Consider the following 24748-nt stretch of genomic DNA (forward strand, 5'->3'; position numbering starts at 1 on the left):
GATCCATTGTGCAAAGTTACCACCAAGAAAAAATATACAAAGGGCGTGTCACATTCTGGAGCACAATCCAGACCAGTGAGAGGTTGTCACCTCTGTAACCTTGAGTGCCTCATGAAGCTGGGTCTCTCATAAACAGCCTACCAGCATGCAAGTCACACCCTGAGTGTCTGTATAGTGGCAGCCCTTGTCCAGTACTTCTGACCCCAGCAGCTTGCCAGCAGCACACCAGTCACACTGAGGCTTCCAGAATCCTTGGTTACTATTAACAGAGTGACCCGTCCCAAATTTTCCCAAAAAACATGTGTTCTGCAAAGTCCAGCCCTCTCCTGGACAGTTCAGTTATGAAGATCCCTTGCCCCCATAAGCAATCAGTATTCAGCAGTTTGTTAATTTAACTGCAGTAACCAAACAGTTCATTTTAAACACTGCACTGGATTGGTTAACATTAAAAATCAAATGTGTATTAACAAAACAAGGTAGGATTTTAAGTGAATTCAAGTATAAGATAAAGTTAGAAATCGTTACAAGCAAATTAAAGTGGAAACGCATCTAAAAGTCTAAAACTTAATCTAGCAAGGCATCATTTAAATTGGCCTTTCTCACCTACAGTCTTCCCACAAGATAGTGACTGACCCTTTCCTGGGTCAGAGGTGCTGATGCTTTCGTTGTCTTAGGTGAAAGAGAGAACTTGGATTTTCTGCTCCTTTCTTTTATATTCCAGTGAACCTTTGAAGTGGATTCTTCTGAAGGTTACTCCTCAAAGCACAGTTTTTCCAAAAAGTGAGGAAGGTGACATGGAATCTGGTGATGAAGGGGGCTCCATGCTCTTCCATTCCCCACTTGTGTTTGCTAAAATATAAATTGTTCTGTTTTCTGCCATATCCTCCCCCGCGTGTCTCAAGAATCCTGTTTACCACTTCTATGTAAATTGAGGTAAACACAGTCCTTTGTTTAGGATGGGACTGTTTAACAGCTTTTGCCTAGGAAGGGCAGTCTGCTTTTGAACATGTGCTAATAACTTTACATATTTTCTCTCTCTCTCTTTATATATTGTGACAAAGCTCTGTCCTTGTCTCCGTGGGTCCCGCGTTTCCTGGCGGATTTCGCTAGCCTCAGAGGCTCACTGTGACCCTCCACGTAGCCCTTCTTTCTCTAGATGCAAGGGTCACAGCCTACTGAGCCATTTTCATCATAAGCCAGCAAGGGAGGTGAGGAAAAGCAACCTTCCCTCGCACAGTCTCTGTCTCCCAGTCTCAGTGATTAATCGGGGAAGGGAGCGGGGAGCCCTACCTTTGGTCATGAGTTTGGCAACTTTTTTTAACAGAAAGAAGCAAACATCTGTATAATGTCCTCAGATTTTGATACATGGAACTCACCAGAGATTAATTATGAATATATAGTAATGTCCTTGGTGACCATTAGTTTTTCCTTTTCTGTTAGCATGTGTATTAAATTTAGACAACAGAAGGATGAGGTCTGTAACAAGAGACGATCCAGGTCTTTCAAGTAGCAAGGAGGAAAACCAAGTGTGTGCTGTAAGTATTTTTTTTTTTTTTATGAGATCGTCAGTAAGGCTCACTTGTATTTCATAAATCTTTATTTCTTCCTCTAAAATGAGAATTTCCCATATTAAAGTTTCTTCTGTCAGAAGCGTATGAGTTAATGGACCGATATATAAAGTCCTTGAGAGTTTCCAAATAAAGTATTGGGCCATTTAAGTGGGAAATATTGATCTCCAAGAATAGAGTCTATTATTCCAAATGGGGTAGGGGTTTTTTTGGAACACAGGCTTTAAAAACATAAGTGAATTGAGATTTCATGGTCTCCTATTTGATGAAAAGTTTTTTATCTGTAAAATTAATGAGATTAAGATGAAAACTGAAATTATTTTAGGTTTAATTTCAGCATCAGACACCCAATTAGTGGCAGCCAAAGAATATAGAAAATAGTCAGTTCAAGGATAAATTTTGTGGTACAGAATTGAAGCAATTTCCCCTAAGAGTTGGATAAAAAGCTCTATATCAGTTGATAGAACTGAGAGAGACATTTTGATGGGTTTGTTATGGTGAGAGGGTTACTGATTTTAGAACAAGTGGTTTTATTAGTTTAAAGACTAACTTCAGAATAAAGCAATAATCTTGATTATTATCATTTATTGTTTGTATTACTTTTGCACCTAGGATCTCTAGTCATGGACTAGGACACCATTGTGTTAGATGCTGTACAAACACAGAACAGAAAGATGTCCCCTGCCCCAAGGACCTTACAATCTAAGTATAAGACAAGAGACAATAAGTGGATACAGGCAGAAAAGGAGTACAATATTGTCGTCTTGTTTCCTTGAATTGGTGATAGGCAGCGGTCACAGCAGACTAGCGACCTAATATCTATTTATTTTTTGTGGTTAAGTTAGTCTGATGCAAATGGTATAGGTAAGAATATAAATTCCATTACGATCATGAAGCAGTTGTGATAATTTAATTTAAATCCTCTTGGTATGGAGGGAGTTGGGTATCTTCTGTATTCAAAGATTTCGATAATGGCATAGAGAGTACACTTATAAAGTTTGTAGACAATGCCAAGCTGGGAGGGGTTTCAAGTGCTTTGAAGGATAGAATTAAAATTCAAAATGATCTGGACAAACTGGAGAAATGGTCTGAAGTAAATAAGATGAAATTCAATAAGGACAAATGCAAAGTACTCCACTTAAGGAGCAATCAGTTGCACACATACAAAATGGGAAATGACTGCCTAGGAAGGAGTACTGCAGAAAGGGATCTGGGGGGTCATAGTGAATCACAAGCTAAATATGGGTCAACAGTGTAACACTGTTACAAAACAAGCAAACATCATTCTGGGTTGTATTAGCAGGAGTGATGTAAGCAAGACATGAGAAGTAATTCTTCCACTCTACTCTGTGCTGATTAGGCCTTAACTGGAGTATTGTGTCCAGTTCTAGCTGCCACATTCAGGAAAGATGTAGAAAGTCCAGAGAAGAGCAACAAAAATTATTAAAGGTCTAGAAAATGTGATCTATCAGGGAAGACTGGGGGGGAAATGGGTTTGTTTAGTCTGGAGAAGAGAAGACTGAAGGGGGACATAAGTTTTCAAGTACATAAAAGGTTGTTACAAGGAGGAGGAAGAAAAATTATTCTTGTTGACCTCTGAGGACAGGACAAGAAGCAATGGGCTTAAATTGCAGCAAGGGCGGTTCAGGTTTGACATTAGGAAAAACTTCCTAACTGTCAGGGTGGTTAAGCACTGGAATAAATCGCCAAGGGAGGTTGTGGAATCTCCATCATTGGAGATTTTTAAGAGCAGGTTAGATAGTCACCTCCTGCCTTAAGTGCAAGGGACTGGACTAGATGACCTCTTATTATTAATATAATTGTGACTATTTATTTTCTCTCAATTTGAGCTGATGGGTGAGGGGATTTAAGTTACTATTGAATCCCAATGTTATGACTATAATTGTAATAATTTGTCGGTTCCATTTGGATTGGAGAGTGAGGACTGAATTCCTGTTTATTCCTAGGGTTGCCAGGCATCCAGTTTTTGGCCGGAATGCCCGGTTGAAAAGGGACTCTGGCAGCTCTGGACGGCACCGCCGACTGGTCCGGTCGGCAGCCCAGTGTGGGACCAGGAGTAAGGCAGGCTTCCTGCCTGTCCTAGCACTGTTTGGCTCCTGGAAACAGCTGCCAGGTCCCTGCAGCCCCTAGATACATGAGTGGCCAGGGAGGCTCTGCACACTGCCCCCTCGCCGAAGGCTGGCTCCGCAGCTCCCATTGGCCAGGAACTGCGACCAATGGGAGCTATGGGGATGGAGCCTGTGAGCGCGAGGGGCGCACACGGAGCCTCCCTGGCCACCCATGCATCTAGGGGGCCCAGGGACGTGGTGGTGACTTCCCGGGAGCTGCGGTAAGCATTGCTGGGACCCCACATCCCAACCCCATGCCCCAGCCCGCACCCAAACTCCCTCCTGGAACCCCCCCCCAACACCCCAACCACTTACCCCAGACCCGTCCGGCACCCCAAACCCCTCTCCCCACCTGGCCCCACCCCAGAGCCCACATCCCCAGATGGAGCCCGCACCCCCTCCCACACTCCAAACCCCTTGGCCTCAGCCTGGAGCCCCCTCCTGCACCCCAAACACCTCATCCCCGGCTCCACCCCAGAACCTGTACCCCTCAGCTGGAGTCCTCACTTCCTCTGCACCCCACCCCCCTGCCCCAGCCCAGAGCCCTCTCCCACACCCTGAACCCCTCATTTCTGGCCCCACCAAAGCCCGCACCCCCAGCCATGGTCCAGATCCTGAACCCTTATACTCACACTGAGCCCTAGTGAAGTTAATGGAGATTCACGAAAGCTTGAAGTCCATCCATGTGGTCTCAATTACAGTGTGTGTGTATGTATATATATATGTGTATATATATAATCTAAAACTTTAGCACCTACAAGTCCACTCAGTCTTTCTACTTGTTCAGCCAGTCGCCAGATAAACAAGCATTCAGTGTTGGGGAAGGACAGGGAGGGGGAAAGTAAGCAATGACTTGTGCAGGACGATGTGGGAGATCAGGGGGTGACAATGGGAAGGAGTAAACAAGAACTTTTGCAGGAGGCGCGTGAGGAAGGTGTCTTGCTGTTGCTTCTGGAAGGGTAGTTTCTGGTACTGGGCTCACCAGGCTCGCCTCCTTTTACTGAGCTACATGGGCTCCCGTCAGCTGAGTGAGCCCTTGTTTAGACAGGAGGGTGGATTTTACCTCAGGAATACTTTGTATTCTGTGTTGTAATTGAAATCAAGATATTTGAAAATATAGAAAACATCTAAAAAATAAATGGTATTCTATTATTGTTTAACAGCGCGATTAATCACGATTAATTTTTTAATCGCTTGACAGCACTAGTGTGTGTGTATATAAAAAATAAATTAGACGGGTAATATTAATTAGTCTGAAGGTTTTACTTACAGAAACAATTTTCCTCATTTATTAATATATGGTATAGATTTTTAAAGGACCCTTAAAAGAGGGCAAAGAACATAAAGAAGAGAACAGGCATTGAAAACTGTATAGTTACAAGCACTGCTGCAACATATACAGACAAGGCAAAAATGAGGAATTCCATTTTTCTGCACTCCCCATCACATTCCCCTATATGTATAACAGCGCTGATTGTTATATATTCAGATGGTAAATTATTTTCTCTTCATAACAGTCCAACATACCCATTAGCTTCTGTTTTACCAGCAATTCCAGTTTTTTTAGTGTGTTTTAATGTATTGGATTAGGGATGCCACACTTGACTCATTTTAATGTAAAAATAGTCTTATAAGCAGTGAGTATGAGAGAAGAATATACAGTATGAAAGCTCTTCAAATATTAACAAAAAGAAGACATTTCTTTGTCACATGACTGAGTTACTAAAAATATTGCCTGATTAGGTAATTACAGTAATTTTGGGGAATGTTAAAGAAATGTAATGGTGCAGTAATTTCTCTATATTATTAGAAACCATGCATTTTACTGTCTCCTTCAATATTACAAGTAGATTCCTAATTCTGACTTATCAGTTGTAATACCAAATTTTTACATTTTGTGTCATACTCTGATGTCATGATTACTTGTACAAAGGAATTGCATGCATATAGAAGAATCTGATGATTCTGATCATGATATATTGTAGGAATTACTAGTTCCCAAATATAATTAACTGGGTAGTTTGCTGTGAGGCATTGTTCTTTTTAAGTATCACCATCTTTGTAACTAAACGGGACCTACATATGACTTAGTTCTCTTTGCTGTATTCATGATTAACTTTCATGTATGGATAAAATGTATGATTTGCTTAAGACTTCAGACAGCTGTCTTTGTTGCTGTGGCAGCCTGTAGCACCTACAGAGTCACGTTCTAGATTCCCACTTTACATCTCTCTTCATCCCACTGACATTTTTTGTAATTGCTTTTTACTTAGAAAATATTAGTACAGATGAAATTTATTTAGCAAAGTTTCATTCAAATTTAGCCTAGACATTAGTGACCAAAAGTCATTGCCAGCTGACATTTGTCCTACCTGAAGTAAGTAGAACAGGTTAAATAAATAAAAGATACTTGCAAAAATGTCAAACGTTTAAAGTTGTTTCCCTTGCACAGGTTTTGAGAGATCCTATTTTCCGTTTGTTTTTTTTAAAGCACTTTTTAATCAGTTTTTCAAAAACATAACTGAATTAACTCAACACCCAATTTTTGGCAGTGAAAACTTTTGACAGTGGTTTGGATTTTTAAAAAGTCACAAATTTTCACAGAAAAAAGAGAAAGAGAAAAAAGAAATTCCTAAAACCAACATTTGCAAAACCTTTCAGAAAAGGCAGGTTTTTACCCATGCCACATTACATTCAAAAATTGCCGAACAGCTCTAGAAATAAGTTGACTACCACAATCCAATGCCAACATGACAAAATACATTAATACTAACTGATACCTTTTGTTGAATATGCTCGTTGAAGAAACTAAGGTCTAAATAAGCTTTGGGATATTCTTTCCTAGAAATTTACCTTAGTCTCTCCATGTTCATATTTAAAGTACGTTGACGAGACAGCGTAGACAGCTTACATGGCCTCTGTCTGTGCTATCAATAGGACATTTTTCAACACCAATATATTCATAATAAACTTTTAAATAAGAAAGTTTAGAACAATCAAATTCTGGTATCATTGTGTTGGTACATCATAATACTCAGCACATTAAAAGTCAGTACTCTGTGATTTCCAATATTTAAAAATACTGTAACCAAATGTTTTTCATCTTCTTGACAGAGAAAGCAGGCTACCTGAAATACAAAGAAGAACCATCAAAATTACTGTCTGGAAATAAATTTCAAGAGCGTTATTTTGTATTACGGGAAGGAAATCTGCTTCTTTACAAGGATATGAAGGTATAAACAAATACTCTACACCGTTCTAATCATGAGCAGTTAAGCTTAAAACTCCTTTCCTTTACTTATGAAAAAATGAATACAAGTTGACAGGCAAATCAGCAATTGTTATACTTGCCTACGCAATTCAGGGATTAAAATAAGAAGTGTTTTGCTTATGTTTGACTTGTTAAAGTGGAATAAACTGAGAAAATGTAAGAGCTCATTTAGCTGTGTTTATATACCACGATAAACTTTGTTTTAATTAAAACAACTTTTAGAAACCAGTGTAGACCTTGTTTAAAGGCTGGGGTGTTGTAAGTATTATAAAGCTCCAATAAACTGCTTATTTGTTTGCCCTACAAATTTCAAGGCTTTTAGAAAACAAAAGGTACAAGAGTACAATAACTTTTTAAAAAATATTTTTGTTAAAAATGTCATGATAGAAGAGTTTTGGAAAATAACATCTTTCACTCTAGTATTTTCTCTCTTTTCTGTGTACTGTTTTGTGAACGTTATCTTCTTTCCTTCTCTTCCCTATTCCCCTCCCGAAAAAAGTATGAAGTTGTTACTTAACTTTTTAATAATAAAAGCAGAAAAGTAAACCTATATTATTGGTTTAGGCCCAGTCTTGCAAACATACATGTGCTTAACTTCCTACACATGAGCAATTTCATTGGCTAACAGGGCTAGCCACATGTAGAAAGTTGAGCATGTGTTAAAAGCTTTGCCACATTGGGTCCATAATATATCAGAGGTTTTTAGTACTTTGCAGAATGCTGTTGAATGTGTGCAATTTATACAAAATTGTAAAACTAAGTAACTTACCCATTATCATGTATTGTATTTATGATTAGTTTTATTTGATTAATTTTAACATTGCTAGCTTCTGGTAAAGAATACCTTTTAAATAAAGTATTGCTTTTTTGGTCTTGATCATGTTTTTGTTTGTGCAGCAGATTTATACATTTACTGTACTTTCCCTAAAGTACCTTGGGGAAATAGCGTCCTTTTCTTAGAGAAGAGCTTAATGCGTTAATAGCTAATGTAAGATTATGTAGATGAAATACTATGTCTTTTTTTTTTATGAATCCTTAGATATATTTCTTAAGTAGAATGACCACAGGAGGGGAGGGATAGCTCAGTGGTTTGAGCATTGGCCTGCTAAACCCAGGGTTGTGAGTTCAGTCCTTGAGGGGACCATTTAGGGATCGGGGCAAAAATTGGGGATTAGTCCTGCTTTGAGTAGGGGGTTGGACTAGATGACTTCCTGAGGTCCCTTCCAACCCTATCATTCTGTGTCAGAAAGTGTCTAATTAATTAGTGCTAAAAGCTGAAATTGGCTCATATGTAAGCATTAATTAATACTCCTAAAACCTTACTTAGCACCTTGGCAAGAGTTTGGAGGATTAGTATAAATTGCCTTAAACTTTTCGTTTCCAGTTGCTAAACTGTTTTATGTTTCACAAGTTTGTTTGTTTGTTTGTTTGTTTCTGGGTTTTGTTTTTTTAATATATTTCTAAACTCAGGTGACGTTTTCTATTAAGTGGTAAAATACTGCATGAGCTTTAAATGGCTTTATAGAATTTAAGTTAAAAAAAATGAGTAAATCATGGAAAAATTGTTCTGACAGGATACCTGAAACTATTTGTCTTTGGCTGTCATTTGATAGTTGTCTTTGCACTTGTAATTATTATAACTTAATTTTAAGTGCTATTTAGAAAAGAGTAGTTGAGGGGGTTGGTATTTGCAGGTGGAGAACATGTACTAATTAGATATAATTAATGAATGCTCATTAACAACAAATTAAGTTTGTTGCTGGAGATGCATTCTTTTCTTTAAGAGGAAATGCTAATTCAAACTGCACTGTAATGGAGCTAGATTAGAAATATATTTTGTACAGGTACTTATTCATTCAGCTGCCATACTGGAATTCTAGGTTTAAGAAAAATAGGCTCAGGGAATCTGTGTTACTTAGTTGATGCAGGCAATAGGTGAAGGTAGGGATGTGTGCTAAGTTGGCTTTGCCTGTATGTAAAGTTTATCACTTTGCCTATTCAGAGAAAAAAATAACTTTCTTAACTTTCTGCATTTTTACAATTTTGAATGGAAGTTCCTTTGTATAAACAACCGTGTTCTTTAAAATCTAACTGTTCTATTTCTATTCCCCCCCAGGGTTGAGGGTGAGAGACTGGAAGCATTTGTATGGTCATAGAAAAATTAAGACCCTGGTTCAGCAAAGAACACGTGTTTAACTTTAAGCACACTTTAACTTGTGCTGAATGGAGGTCTAAAAGTGCTGAACCACAAATACTAAATCAGTGTGGCTTTATGCTCCATGTATGAGACACTCAAATGTGCTTCTTTTTTTTCTACTGGAGAATTTTTCAACTTCACTTCAATCTCCTAGCCTCGAGCTGGAGCTGTGAAACACATGTACCTTTTACACATATATAATTATACTAGGTCTGTATGAGGTAATTGATTATTTCCCCAAAGGTGGTAGGGGGGAGGTAGAAAAATTAGAAATAGAGACCCATAATGAAAAGATAAGAATAGAGACCCGCCAAAAGAAGAAAAAAGGGGATTGAGCATTTATAAACCATTCTGTTTTGTAAATTTCTAGTGCAGTAATTAGCAACTTATGTTCATTCACAGAGTAGCAAACCTGAAAAAGTGCTGCCCCTCAGTTCACTGAAACTTTATCTTGGAGTGAAGAAGAAAATGAAGCCACCAACAAAGTAAGATTAGAAAAGAAACTGGATTATGTTCTGTATAGCAAAATACTAGAGTTTTGTGATGGAACAGACACACGCGTGCACACGCACGCGCGCACACACACAAAATCAGGAAGCCAAGTGAAGTCTGTCCCCTATTCTGAATGGAATTGCACTCTATAATATTACTTGTTCTGATGCTGTCTGTTCCTATGTTCCGGGTTAACTCTTCTGTGTTAGAAAATTATTGATTGGTTTTCTTAATCTGAAGTGTGTTTTCTGTTGTGGCTGTAACTGTTACTAGCTCAATTTAGTCTTGTAGCGTATATCCTGCATTCCAATGGTGGACACACCTTTAGTGTGCCAAAAAAGATGACTTGTCCTGACCTTTGGTGCCAGTCCCTGGGTCCACACTGGAGGATTTTCCTTCTCCAGGTTCCATATTGCTGTGACTTTTCTTTCTATGTGAGCCATTCAGTGGCACTTCTGACTGAGTCAGGTTAGTTGCTGCAGACTAGTAGGTCTCCTGTCTTCAGAGGCAGAGCGCGCTGTCCCTTAGAGCACACCCAGGCCTCAGAGTTGAGAGAAGCTGGCATCAAACCAAGGTCTCTCACTGCAGAGTTGCTCATTTTCAAAGAGCCATATGGTTGTCCTCTCAACTTTTCTGCCATATTGTGTGTGTCAGTGTATGCATGCACTCGCTTGCTCTCGCTGACTTTGTCTTTCCTTCTGTTTTGCTCGTTCTGCCATCTTATTGTCTGGTCCCATAGCTCCTTCCTTTTTTTTTCTCCACTCTGTGATTCATTCTTCTTACCCCAGCCTTCCAGTCACTTACAAACTCTCAGCTGATCAATCTTGTTTCTCTCACCACTGGAAATGGGGCAGGGCCATATTTTAGATTATATTGTCTGACTTCATTTTAGAAACCAAGTCTTCACTTGACTGCCCTCACTACTTGCCCTACCTGCTTCAAATCCATGTCCCTATCACTGCTAGTAGGAATACTTTGGCCTGTTATAGCACCTTCATCAAAGGATCTCAGTCATTAATTTGTGTTTGTAGAGGACTAAATATCAGTGTTCCTCTTGAAAGTGAACGTGTAAAAATGTCTATTGTCTCAGCTGTGTTCCTTGTGTGTATTCAGTCATAGCTTTTCTTATTTTAGTGACAAAAATGCTTTTTTTAAACTCTCGGCAGCCCTGCAGAACTTACACAGCTAAGGCCGAATGAGCTGGATGCTATTCCATTTTGTATGTCATCAAAGAATTCCTAATAAGTTCCAACGAATTACACATGTATAACTCCATGAGGTTGCATAGGCGTTACTGAAACTATAAAATGTATGGGGTAGCACAGAGATAACTGAGAGCATAATTCGATCTATTAAACTTTGTTGCTGTTTTGATGATTCGTGAGGTGAAAGGAGCCTAGCTTGACTGAGTCGGCAGACATGCTACTTAGATAAAAAGGTCCTGTCACAACTTGTAAATAGAGCATAGTTGATATCAAAAGCTTTGAGACAGTAAACATGGAACCCCATAAGGCCATTTTAAATGAGAATGCTTTTCAGATTAGAACCATACATTAAACTTCTTGCAATAGCTTTTGAGGTGTAATCTCTATGTAAAATTAACTTCCCTATGGAATATTCAGCAAGCACCCTGAAGCTAGCATTCAAAGTTATGGCTTTGGTTTCTGGTAAATAAATAAATATTTATTTTTAATGTGGAGTTTTATTTTTTTCAGCTGGGGTCTTACAGTATATTCTGAAAAGCAACACTGGTAAGTAATCAACACCAACAAATGTGTGTTTGCCTGTTCAATGTCAACATTTTTTAAATAGTGTGCTTGAAACCTAATGTGTGTGTGTTTCTTGTTTTTGTTTGATTTTTACCTGTTACCAAAAAATATTAGTTGATTTGTTGCAATAACTTTTAGTTTAAGCTGTCAGTTTCGTATCCTTGCTGAGATCCCTGTTCAGCAAAGCCCCAAAGCACAGGCTTAAAACTGTGATTTGAAATCCAAGGAACTAAGCACATGCTTAAAGTTAAACAGGTGCATCAGTTTTTGTAGAATAAGGACAGATTCCTGAATTGGATCCTATATACATTGCCCTCAGTCTTTTCATAATATATATTTAATATATATTTGAAAAGTTCTTATGTATAAAATATAAATAATAAAATACTAACAACATTAAATAATTAAGAGAAATCCAAGCAGGTTTTGAATGTCAGAACTGCTTCTGTGGTATGTGACAACTACAATTAGATACTTCATTAAGCTGTTGTTTATTTTAATGATACCACATCTTGTATTGTAGGCACATGTGTTGTGATGGACAGGATACACAGATGGAGTGGATGACCAGTATTTTCAATGCACAGGTAATGCTTTGTTCAGAGGAAATAACGATTTTTAAAAATTCTCTACATTTTCATATTTAGCGGTGAACCACTGAGTTTTACCAGTAATTTGTACTTATCTGAAAAACAATTAAACGAATATATGTATGGATGTTCTGAATGCACCAGATATTGTAGCAAAAAGAACAATGCTGTGAAGCCAGTAATGGTACTGAAATGCTTGAGGTATACAACTGCAAGAAGATGTGGACTTAGCCCATCTATGGGCTATAGCTCAAGTGCTTACAAGTGATAGGTAATAACTGCTTCACATTTGAGCTGTAGGTTTTTTTGGAGGAGTTCATAGAGTTCTCCTGGGTTTTCTTTTGTGTTACAGAGAATCTGGACAAAGAGAGGCAACCCACTTGCCTGTCACCAGTAAACACATTGGGTGAAATCCTGGCCCCAGTGGCTTCAGTGGGGCCAGGATTTCACCCATTTCTTAAGTCAAATAGAGAGATACCTGCTACTAAGTTGTAGGGAAGGAGGGGTATGGTTTTGAGTGGTAGCTCAAGAATACATCCATACAAAAGGATTTTAATGTGCTTGGGTAGTGGTGAGAGGGATTAAAAGAGATGGGGGAACATTTCACCCAGAGTGGAAAGCTGTACACACGACCATGTAATGGGAATTTTGAAAATGGTGCTATATTTGCGTCAGAGTTGCTTCTACTTTTTTCCATGAGGATTCAGGATGCTTCTTGGCAAAGTCACTGCAGGTAACAGTTGATAAATGTTGACTTTGTGATTCCTTCATAAGGAAGTATTACATTTTACAGATTAGGTCACTGAAGCTCGGAAATATCAGACAACATTTAAATTTGGGTGCCTGTATCCATATTTAGGCAGCTATGTGTTTTTGATCTCCAGAAGTGTCGAGTATTGGGAGTAGCATGTGTTCAGCACTTCTGAAAATTTAGCTATTTTTCAGAAATAGAAAACTTTAAGCAAGCAGATTTGAAAATGTTGTCCTTAGCCTTTCTCAGCTTTATTCTCCTAATGTAAAATCTTCAAAAGTGCCTAAGTCGCATGTTCAAGAGATATAGGCACTTAGGACTGTAAGTCCAAAGGACGCTAAGTCACTTAGACATGTCTTGCCCCTGCATACCAAAATGGGATAATACTTACTTGTAGTGAAAATATTAAAAATTCAACAGGGCTAAGAGAAAAGTGATATTTTAGGTGCCAGAGGTGAGGTATTTGCAAATGTCATCCTTGTATTGAGTGTGACTGCACCGTCTTGTCTGCCTGTGGCAGCCGGTGTTTTAAATTCTGTCTGTTTTCAGGTTTCACCAATGCTAAATATCTTTATAACCCCAATTAACTGATGGGTATAGAACTTGAGACGACCTGGCTTCCATTCTGGTGCACCATCACCATATAGGTTTCAGAGTAGCAGCCGTGTTAGTCTGTATTCGCAAAAAGAAAAGGAGTACTTGTGGCATCTTAGAGACTAACCAATTTATTTGAGCATAAGCTTTCGTGAGCTACAGCTCACTTCATCGGATGCATATAGAGGGAAAACATGCTGCCTGTTTTGCTGGGGGCTGTTGTAATGCTAGTTAGAGCAAAATGCACATTTTCTTTTTCAAGAAAGTATTGAAACAGATGCAGCAGTCACATCAGCATCACAGTTAGCATCACACCACATCCATGATTACAGCTAAGACCTCTATAATTTGCATAACATGGTTGCAGTGCAACCAGGAGAGGATTTCAAGTGGATTTTCCCCTATACCACTTTAAGTAAAACTACCCAGTGGCTTACGTCCAGTGCATTTCACCAAGATGTGGTCATGGAGGCCATGCGAAATGCTTAAGAGACACCTTACGTGGAACCATCCCAGAAATCTGGCACCCAACCTGCCAAATCCTCCTCTCTCCTTTCCTTATGTGAGAGATGATGAGGTGCCTCTTTCTGTGTAAGATACAGCAGCTCGCTCTTCCCCCCCCCCCCCCCCAGCTTGCACAGCAATTCCACCAGCCAAATGTAGCCCATCTCCCACTCTGGATTGCAATGGCAGCTCTGGACACTACTGGTCCCACACTGGAAACCTGCCATGCAGTTGTAACAAGCAAAATAAAATTGGACAAAATAAACTTTCTCTCTAGCTAATTTTCCCAAGTTTCTTTGGGTGAAGAGAGGCTAAAAACTCACACTCTGCTCATCAGCTGGAGGGGCAGAAAAAACCCTTCCTGACTTTTGTAAAAAGGGCACCAACTGAACAAAAAGCACTGAAAAGCAGCAGCAGCAAACCCGTGCATAGCCAAGGGATAAATGGGATGTGGACAGGAAGTAGGTACAGAAATGGCCACCTACATCTGGGATATTTTCATACCTGGTTATGTCCTTACGCCACTAAGTGGGATTTAGGGTAGGTATTTCCTACTGCCCCAACCCCACATGAGATGGCCCATCCCCTGCCACTACTGACAAACACCCTCTCACTACCTACACCATGGCTGAACAGGAGGAGAGGAGATTTTCACAATGTTTACTCTATTTGATCAAAGGTGATTATTTTTTTAACCTGAAGATGGTCTTTGGGACTTTTTATAACAAGGGTAAAGCTTGTCTGTGCAGAGCTTTCTCAGGAGCTCACCCAAGAATGAACTCTCACAGGAAGTAACCTCACAAACCTCACCACCTTTCCCTCTAAATGCAAGGCACATTTCTTTGACCTTTCCTTCTCTAACATAAACATATGGCAATGTGTGTGTGTATATAAATTCCAAACCAAAACATTCCACTGCTCCCCTGGGGAGAAGATGAGAAAATAAACATGTGACAAATGTGGAAGTAGATGTCGCTGTTAAATTTGGCTTCCTTTTTCTTCATGTGGAAGTCGTTATACAGCAATATCAAACAATACAATGCGGTGTATTCAAGGAGGTACGATTGCAGCAGGAGCCATAAATTGTTTAGAATTTACTGTGTTGTGTGCACTTATAGCGATATTAAGGTTGAGAATGTAATAGTTAGCAGCCCTCGCAGGCTGTCATTCTATTAAAAATATGATTTCATTGTTACTGTACCTTCTGTCGTAAAAATTAATATATATGATTATCCTGCTTGTGTTCTGAGTATATAATACAGAATGGACACATGATTATTGCAATACATACTATATAATCATATACTTTGGGGGAGAGTCTGTCTTTGACCTTTGTAAATAGTGGAAGTGGGATGTGTAATGCACGTCTCGGAAGCAACAGACTTTTCAAAACCTTGTCTTATTCAGCTCCTCCAGGCGAACTAACACTTGTGGTTTCCATGGAAACAGCTACCAAATTGGAAATACATCTCATGGGGATAACAAGGGTAGGGTCTCAATGAATAGGTTCACAGGTTATTGACATAGGTTGCTTAAAAACAACTCATCCAAAGCTTAGTAACTCTGTTCAAGTCCTATTGACACAAGATCACAAGAAAGATAATGTTACAACTCTGACCAGCAAGTATGGAGTGAAACATATTCATTAAATCAATCTGGAATGAAGACTTACAGAAGCAGTTCATATCTTTTGGGGATTGTTTAAACAGAAGAATGCATGGTGCTACTTTTTTCCCCCCCAACTTCAGCATATTCCTCAATTTTTTATTTTTTTATTTTTTTTTTTTAAAACTGTCATCTCATTATTCATGATTGAGGCTAAAATTTTGTCACGGATATTTTTAGTAAAAGTCATGGATAGGGCAAATAATGAAAAATCACAGAAGCCTGTGACCTGTCCCTGACTTTTACTAAAAATATCCATGGAGCCTGGTCAGCTGCGGGCAGGCTGGGAGCTTCAGGGGCCCCCACCACGCATGGGGGCTCGTAGCTCCAGGGTCCCCTCTCTGCTGGCAGTTCCAAGTTGAGGGGTCCCCCCTGCCTCCTGCAGTGGCTGGGAGCTGCTGGGGCTCCCCCTACCGCTCGCGGCTGCTGGGAGCTCCAGGGGTCCCCCTGCTGCCCACTCACAGCCTTGGAAGTCACAGATTCCATGACCGCCGCGACTAAATCGCAGCCTTACTCATGATATGCAGTATATAAATTAACAATATTAACAGGCTGTATTAAGGGAAGAATTTTATTCAGCATTCTGGTCTTTAGCAGATGTAGCAACACCATGAATTATTTGTGCCATTAGGTGGTAATGAGACACCACTGATCTATTTTTCCATGGTAAAATATTATTTGCAGTAAAATCAGTACTTGAGGATGTAATAACTCATGTTCCAAAAGATTATCATAAAATCTCAGAATGCTTTGTACATGCAAGTGTTTGTCTCTGGTATGAAGTTAATCCTCATCACCACTATATATTAGAAAAAACATTGTAAGTATGTAAGCTGGATTTGTTATCCTGAATCAGCATTTCAATGATGACCATGTTTAAAATTATTATGCTTTCTGTTCTTATACAAGATGCATTGGCATGATATCTGAACACATTTCTGTGGATAGATTTTTAGACAGTAGGGTTCATTTGTTTGAATAGTGTGATGAACCTAGATTTGAACTTCAAGATGAATGTAAAGAAGGCATATAGGTGTCAAGATATTTGCTTTAAATTATCCAAAGGTAGAGTCTTTGCCGTTAGAAGAGGAAGAAGCCTAACTTGGTGATAGAGACCCATTTTCTCTTACTCCATAGAAACTTTTGCTCTTTAGCTGAACAGTGTGGTATTCAGGGAAGATATTATTTATTAATCCTTTTCTTTTTCCCTCCTCTGATGAGGTAGGTACCATAGTGTTGTAAAGTTTATCCCACTGTAATCTAATTATTCTAGTTTTCTGGCTTCAATTGGAGAAGTTTGGGTTAGTATGGAAATTATTCATTTTGTATTTTGATTGGTAAACAGTTTAAAAAAAAAAAGAGGCCTAAAATAGGATCATTGTTTTCCTTAAGCATGTGGCATGGTCATCCCATGGGATATGGCTCAAGCCCAGTCTTGAATTTAATAAAACTAGTCTGGACAAAAAGCACTTAACATAGTTATCTAGGAAATAAGGTATTGATGGGAAGATGAGCAAAAAAGATCTTTTCCAATTCTAATTTCTGTGTGCATGTATTCCTCTGAGAACATCATGGGGCTGACAAGTAAAGCCAAAATTAGCACCCTGACGAAGATATACCTTCAAGTACGTAGGCAGTAATTCTGCTTAATGCTGCAAATAAGGGAACCTTGTTTCTTTGCTTAGAAAGAAAATTTGTTATTTGGAGTGCAAAACCTCTTTATGAAAGCCAGTTGAATATGTGACCCTTTTAAACTAAATAAATACATGCAGAATTCTAGCAGTATATTCCATGGAGAATTTTTAAAAGTTTAGAAAACTCTTGAAGAATTTCAGAAATCATTGTAAGTTGAGCACCAGAAATTCTCTCTTCAGTTGCTTTGAAATAACATTCTGCATCCATCAGATAAATGCAATGCAAACACTGCCTGTTTCTCTGAGCTCAACCTTCCCAGAGACTTTCCACCTCGTTGAATCCATCAGGGACTAATGGCGTAACTGAGGAATGGTTACAGTTCTTTAATTATAATATGCTGTGAAGGAAGAAACTGCAATATTTGGGCATGCTGAGAAGGAAGAGTGAAAGATGATCTCCAAGTTATAAGCCTGGGTGATAAACATATCTTGTCTGAATTTAGAGGCCATGTACTAATGGCAGCAAACACATACTCTTTCTCTTATGCCTGTCGCTTTGTGCTTTGCAAGACCGATCTACAGACTCTTCGCTCTTGAATAATATTTACAAGGTAGACTGGATATATTATATGTTCTCTTCTGAAAAGACAAAGATGTTTTGATATATTTCTGTTGACAAGAGCCACCTAGATGAGTCAGAACTATGAATAAGTAAATTTTAATTTTGCCTAATGAGTTGCAAATATTCATAATTTATTATTTACCATTCAATTAAAACTGTTACAGACACACAGGGTGGGATTCACAAGGGGGACTTAAGCTCTGAAGTCCCACATTCAGGCTCCACCTGACCATCTTAAAGTCACCAGTTGGGCATGCGCACAGCCATCTAACTCCTGCCACTGCCCAGTGCCTAACTCTCAACAGAATTCACAGCATAGGCATTTCCACCCACACCTATCTTACTTTTGGGGCCCATTCCAGTAAACATGTGCAAAGCATGCCTAAACCCACACTAAGCAGGAGGAGGAGTGGTTTGTCCTTTAGCCCAATGCTTAGAGCATTCAGGATGTGGAAGACCTGGACTGAAATCTCTGTTGAGCTGATTTGACGCAGGGATTTGAAATGGGGTTTCCCACCTCCTAGGCGTGGTCCCTAACCACTGGGCTATTGGCCACGTTGGGGTGGGTCTCCCTCAATCTCCTATGTTAAAACTGTCTCACTTTGTTTAAATAATTAAATATTCATTGGACACCAAGGAAGTTAGTGTGACTCTATAGCCCAATTGTTAGGGTACACACCTGGGAGGCATGAGACCCAAGTTCAAGTCCTCCTGCCTCAGTGATTATTTCCACACGGTAGAAAAGCTTCATCTGAAACCAGGTGAGTGTTCGCAAAAAGAAAAGGAGTACTTGTGGCACCTTAGAGACTAACCAATTTATTTGAGCATAAGCTTTCGTGAGCTACAGCTCACTTGTTGCAATGCCTAAGTCTCCCTAGTGAATTCCACCCATAATTCTTTATACTAAAATGTAATTAATCCCTTCACCCAAATAAGTGGTGTTTCTACTTGCTGTCTACCTGTTTTATCGGCAAAGAGTTCTGTGGCACCTTATAGACTAACAGACGTGTTGGAGCATAAGCTTTCGTGGGTGAATACCCACTTCATCGGATGCATGTAGTGGAAATTTCCAGAGGCAGGTATAAATATGCAGGCAAGAATCAGGCTAGGGATAATGAAGTTAGTGCAATCAGGGAGGATGAGGCCCTCTTCTAGCAGTTGCGGTGTGAACACCAAAGGAGGAGAAACCACTTTTGTAGTTGGCTAGCCATTCACAGTCTTTGTTTAATCCTGAGCTGATGGTGTCAAATTTGCAAATGAACTGAAGCTTAGCAGTTTCTCTTTGAAGTCTGGTCCTGAAGTTTTTTTGCTGCAGGATGGCTACCTTTAAATCTGCTATTGTGTGTCCAGGGAGGTTGAAGTGTTCTCCTACAGGTCTTTATATATTGCCATTCCTAATATCTGATTTCTGTCCATTTATCCTTTTACGTAGGGACTGTCCAGTCTGGCCGACGTACATAGCAGAGGGGCATTGCTGGCACATGATGGCATATATCACATTGATGGACGTGCAGGTGAATGAACCGGTGATGGTGTGGCTGATCTGGTTAGGTCCTGTGATGGTGTCGCTGGTGTAGATATGTCCCACATATCTACACCAGCGACACCATCACAGGACCTAACCAGATCAGCCACACCATCACCCGTTCATTCACCTGCACGTCCACCAATGTGGGTAGGTATTCACCCGTGAAAGCTAATGCTCCAATACGTCTGTTAGTCTATAAGGTGCCACAGGACTCTTTGCCACTTTTACAGATCCAGACTAACACGGCTCCCCTCTGATACCTGTTTTATGTTTCAGCCATGAGGAGATTACATGTTGTAGGTTAAGATTTTTAAAGATTTTTCTACTGAGTACATTTAATCCTTTGGGATGGGCGGGGAAGATGTATGACTAAATCCCCTGAACTTCCTTGGAAGATGGAACCATAACTGTTATGACAACTAACGTATAGTAATAAATTAGTAGTATAAATGTTCCCTTACATTTAAACATTTACTTTCATATTGGGTCAGATAATTGTATTTATATATACAATTTATGTAGAATTTTGGAGATAGAAAGCAAAATAGACACATTTGTTTTCCTAAATGTTGATTTTTTGTTCTATTGCCAATAAATATGTTTTGATATTTTGATATATAGTGTGGAGGGAACACCTCTGGAACATAGTGTACTAAGACCTTAAAGCTCTATTCACTTAGCATCTTGCAGTCCTCCAGCAATACTTCTGATGCATTTGTAGAAGCATCAACATAATTATAAAAAACATGCTCCTGTTATCTTAAAAAAAAAAAAAAAAAAAAAAAAAAAGTCGTTTTATATGGAGCGATAGTACAGCATAGTATATAGGCTTACTAAGGCAATTTTGTACATAAAAAGCAGTGTATAGAGTAAGGAATGCCAAGAGTAAGGAATTTTTGTTTCAACAGCACAGTGATATATGGCCACCAGCTGGAAAAGCAAGAAAACAGTCTATCACTAAAAATCCAAAGATTGGAGGCTTACCTTTAATTCCCATTCAGCAGGAGAAAAATACTTCTAAAACCAGAGGAAATGCAGAGGTAAGCTGGTGGTTAAAGTTTGTGTTGAACTTTAATTACAATGCTATATTTTGTTGTCCTTTTTAGATAGTCCAGGAGCAATTCTCTCTCTGGAGTTGGATAAATGTGAGATGTAGATGTTTCTAATGTTAGTGTCCTTTGTATTGCTTTGCCATTAAAGGAATAGTTAGGACAATGTAATTAAATGCATTATGAGCTAGCCCTGTGGCAAGTTGGTAAATTAACACTGGATTTGTTTAGTAAGAGCCACCCATTAGAATTAAATGGGATTTTTACCATGAATGTTACTACAAATTAATAAGGATTTTTTTTAAATAAAGTCCTTGATGATATAGCTTTGTGTGTGTGCTGTACCATATATTTTCCTATCTCCAAAGCAGCCTTGCACTTTTAGGTATCTATCCTAAAATATTAGTAGCAAAGAGCTCCATTTGAAAATTAAGTTAAGATGGAACTAAATGCTGTACATTTCAATTATAACATTATTAGGTTGTGATACAGCATGGTCAGAAGGCAGTAGGAGAGTGTTAGAAGCCTTATTCCCTGTAGAGGGAAGAAAGTTTGCTATAGATTAATTAAAGCACGGGAAGCCAATTAAAGCACCTGAAGCCAGTCACCTGATAAAACCCTCCTGCTTCAATCAGACAAGGAAAGGAGTTGAAGCAGAGTCAATTGGTGCTGTAGTAGAGAGCAGTTTGGAGGAGTTGAAGCAGAGTGGATTGGTGTTGGAGCAGAGAGCAGTTTGGAGGGAAGCAGAGGAGAGTTTGGAGAAATGCTATGGTGGGCTAAGACCAAGACCCTAGGTAAAGGGACACCTGGTTTGTGCAGAAGGAAGGCAGGAAGCCCCACAAGCTGAAGGGCAGGGGAGAGAAGTAGTCCAGGGGAAGGAACTGCTAGTTCAAGCAGTTTACTGCTATCCCTAGGGCCCCTGGCCTGGGACCCGGAGTAGAGGGCGGGCCCGGGTACCTCCCTCTCCACTTCCCTCCTCTAGAACACTAGTAGGGCAGTTAATACCCCAGTTCAGGGGTGAGAAACAGTGCCCTGAACCGTCCCCAAGAAGAGAAAGCGCGAGACCCATCAAAGTAGTGCCGGCAGTTTGCCACAAGGCTTATAGAATAAGAAGTCTGGAGCAATGGTAACAGCTGTTTGCAGTGACTTACTCAAGTACCACTAGACTTCTCAGATGAATGGTGTTTCTCAGTCTTAACATAAGCGATTTATCAGATGAACCATTAGCACCCAAAAAAGGAGCACTGAGGTGGAACATTGGAATGGGGAACATTTTGAGTATGGAACAGAACAGTTGCTACCATTGACCCTACGTAATAGTAATAACAACTAACTGTTGTATGTTTTTCATCAGTAGGCCTCAAAGCACTTAACAAGTGGGTAAGCATTCTTTTCCCCATTTTACAGATCAGGAAACTGAAGTACAGGGAGGTGAAGTGACTTGTTCAAGGCAACCCACTCACAGAACTAAGAATAGACCCCAGGTCTCCAAAGTCAGAGATTAATGCTTTATCCACTAAGCCATGCTGCCTCCCTGAGGCAGATGCATGTGTGATACAGTTAGTCAGTCTCTTCAGGCAATTCTGACATTGCTTCCTAAATGGACACTGAGTTCTGTTAACTCTATTTTTTTTTAATTCAATCTCCTTTACTCATTCAAAGACCTCCTTTAAATTTACCTTGTTCTATAGTTATTCAATAACCCCTCTTATTCCTACCATTTAAAATATTTTTTCCTGTAAAAAAGAGAAACTTATCATGCAATTGAAGGAACCCCATAATCTTGTTTTCACACTTTCCTTTTGCTTGATGTTACAAGTACAATGTAATGTTTATTATACTATCTTTAAGCTAGCTGCAGATTGAACATTTTTTGGAAGTAAAGATTTTACCTTTCTTTCTTGAACTACATAATTTTGAATCTAAACATTACCAGGACCTTCCTGATTTTGTTGTGCCCTGTTGGCAAGAACTCCATTATGTCATGCCAAACATGTGGCAGTCATATCAGAAAAAGGTTTACAATTAGTGCTCATAATGATGTGAAACCTTACTGTTAATAACTAACTCTGCCATAAAAAAAGAATCGAACTTGATATATAAAAATAGAGCTACACAGGTCCTGTTTGAATACCTTAAGAAAATTAGAATAAAACTAAGCATTGGAAAGGGTAAACTAGCATTTTTTGCATATATTGTTGGAATCTAAATTAGTCTTGTCTTAAAGTATGCAACTGAGAGAGTTCAAAAAGAGGAGGAGGAAAAATAACATTTCAGTTTAACCAACAAAGGATTTGATTCCAAACTTATGAAGGTAACAATTTCAGTTGTGGCATGCACTTTCATTCCTTTTGATACAATAGACTGTTAAACACACGATGGTAATGTCCTCAGATCTGTATAAAGAATAGCTACAAACTTTCCCATCTCATTGTTTACCCCCTTTCTAGATCATTTATGAATATGTTGAACAGTGCAAATTGTTGAGGCACCCTGCTATTTACCCTTCCCTCCCCCCCCCCCCATTCTGAAAACAGACCATTCCTATCCTTTGTTTTCCATCTTTTAACCAGTTAGTGAACCATGAGAGAATCTTGCCTCTTATCCCATGGCTGTTTACTTTGAGCCTTTGGTGCAGGATCCTGTCAAAGGCTTTCTGAAAGTCCAAGTACACTATATTCACATGCTTGTTGAGACCCTCAAAGAATTCTAATAGATTGGTGAGGCATGATTTCCCTTTGCAAAAGCCATGTTGACTCCTCCCCAACATATCGTGTTCATCTATGTGTCTGATGATTCTGTTCTTTACTATAGTTCCAACCAATTTGCCTGATACTGAAGTTAGCTGACCTATGATTGCCAGGATCACCTCTGGAGCCTTTTTAAAAAATCGACTTTACATTAGCTATCCTCGTCATCTGGTACAGAGGCTGATTTAAATGATAGGTTAGATAACCCAGTTAGTATTCTACAGTTTCGTGTCTGAGTTCCTTCAGAACTTCTTGAGTAATGCCATCTGGTCCTGGTGACTTATTACTGTTTTAATTTATCTATTTATTCAAAAACCTCCTCTATTGACACTCCAGTCTGGAATAGTTTCTCAGATTTGCCACCTAAAAAGAATGGCTCCGGTGAAAATATCCCTCACGTCCTTTGCAGTGAAGACCTATGCAAAGAATTCATTTAGCTCCTCTACAGCAGCCTTGTCTTCCTTGAGTTTTCCTTTAGCACCTTGATTGTCCAGTGGCCCCATTGATAGTTTGGCAGGCTTCCTGATACTGAAGTAATTGGAAAAAAAAATTAATATAATAGTAGTATAAAGGTAGCAGGAAGGTGACTTGCTAAGAAACCCATAGATCAATTTAAAAAAAAAAAGGCTATATGAGGAAAATGATACCAAACAAAGTTCAGGACATACTTTTCTGCACTGATTTGTATTTGAAGGAATTTTGCTGCACATGGACAAATAAAATATGTAGCACAAAGTATAAATGTTTGAAAAACATTTACCAGTAAAGTTTAAATTAAAAATATGAAAGGTAATGGGTAAATAGAATTAACCAATGTGCAACATCTTTAGCAGTATGTGCTGAAAGCACTAACTTACAATAATGTTTTTAAAAATGTATTACACTACATCAAATGACTAAAATAAAAATATCCCACTTAGCGTAATTAAGCAATTATTAACCAGCTTCATGTTCCATCACTGTTGCAAAATAGCTATGATATCAGCATCGGAACAGGATCTGGACAGCTGTGTCGGGGATGACTGCTGTGGGAATGAAAGGGAAAAAAATAGATGAAAATCCTGTCTTCATTTTAGTTGACAGCAAAACTCCCATCAACTTCAGCAGAGCCTGAATTTCACTCTTAATATTTAGTGTACTCGGTATCACATAAATGGTAAAAATTGTACCACCTTCCTCAAAGGATCTGCTCTCTGTATGTATTCTGAATTGTGTCTACTTACTTGGCTGATTAAAGTAAGGTCGGGCGGGTGAGGGGGGTTATTGCTTTTTTTGGTCTTGTTAGCTTTGAAAAGCCAACACAGGTAAAAGAGAGAATGTAAGATAGATTTGTCCATTCTTGTGCATCATCATCAGAATTATTACTAAATTAAATTTTACACCTCTGCAATCCCATTGACAGAAATAGTGTTGCACAGATGTAACTGAGGACATAATTTGGTCTGAGCAATCCTTGTTACTGGTGATATGCAGAAGGAAAAAGGATCCTAGTTTGACTTCCAGATTATCATTATTATACCCATATTGTTTTTGCAGAGCTGGCAGTTAGAGGAAAATATCATTTTATTGTAAAACAGTTACATTTTGATATGGAAATCATTGGGAGAACAATATGGTAATTCTGAACACAGGTCA

General features: G+C 39.0%; 1 protein-coding gene across 1 annotated transcript in view; it reads left to right on the plus strand.

The window, feature by feature from the left end:
* ARAP2 (ArfGAP with RhoGAP domain, ankyrin repeat and PH domain 2) overlaps positions 1–24748 on the plus strand; it is a 187514-nt gene that overhangs the window by 157098 nt on the left and 5668 nt on the right. The window contains exons 27-31 of the mRNA XM_074951566.1: positions 6812–6930; positions 9568–9650; positions 11373–11408; positions 11950–12013; positions 20223–20354. Coding sequence (XP_074807667.1) covers positions 6812–6930; positions 9568–9650; positions 11373–11408; positions 11950–12013; positions 20223–20354 — 434 coding nt within the window. The remainder of the gene's footprint in view (positions 1–6811; positions 6931–9567; positions 9651–11372; positions 11409–11949; positions 12014–20222; positions 20355–24748) is intronic.

This window comes from Natator depressus, chromosome 4, assembly GCF_965152275.1.
Source record: "Natator depressus isolate rNatDep1 chromosome 4, rNatDep2.hap1, whole genome shotgun sequence".
In the NCBI taxonomy this organism is placed as follows: Eukaryota; Metazoa; Chordata; order Testudines; family Cheloniidae; genus Natator; species Natator depressus.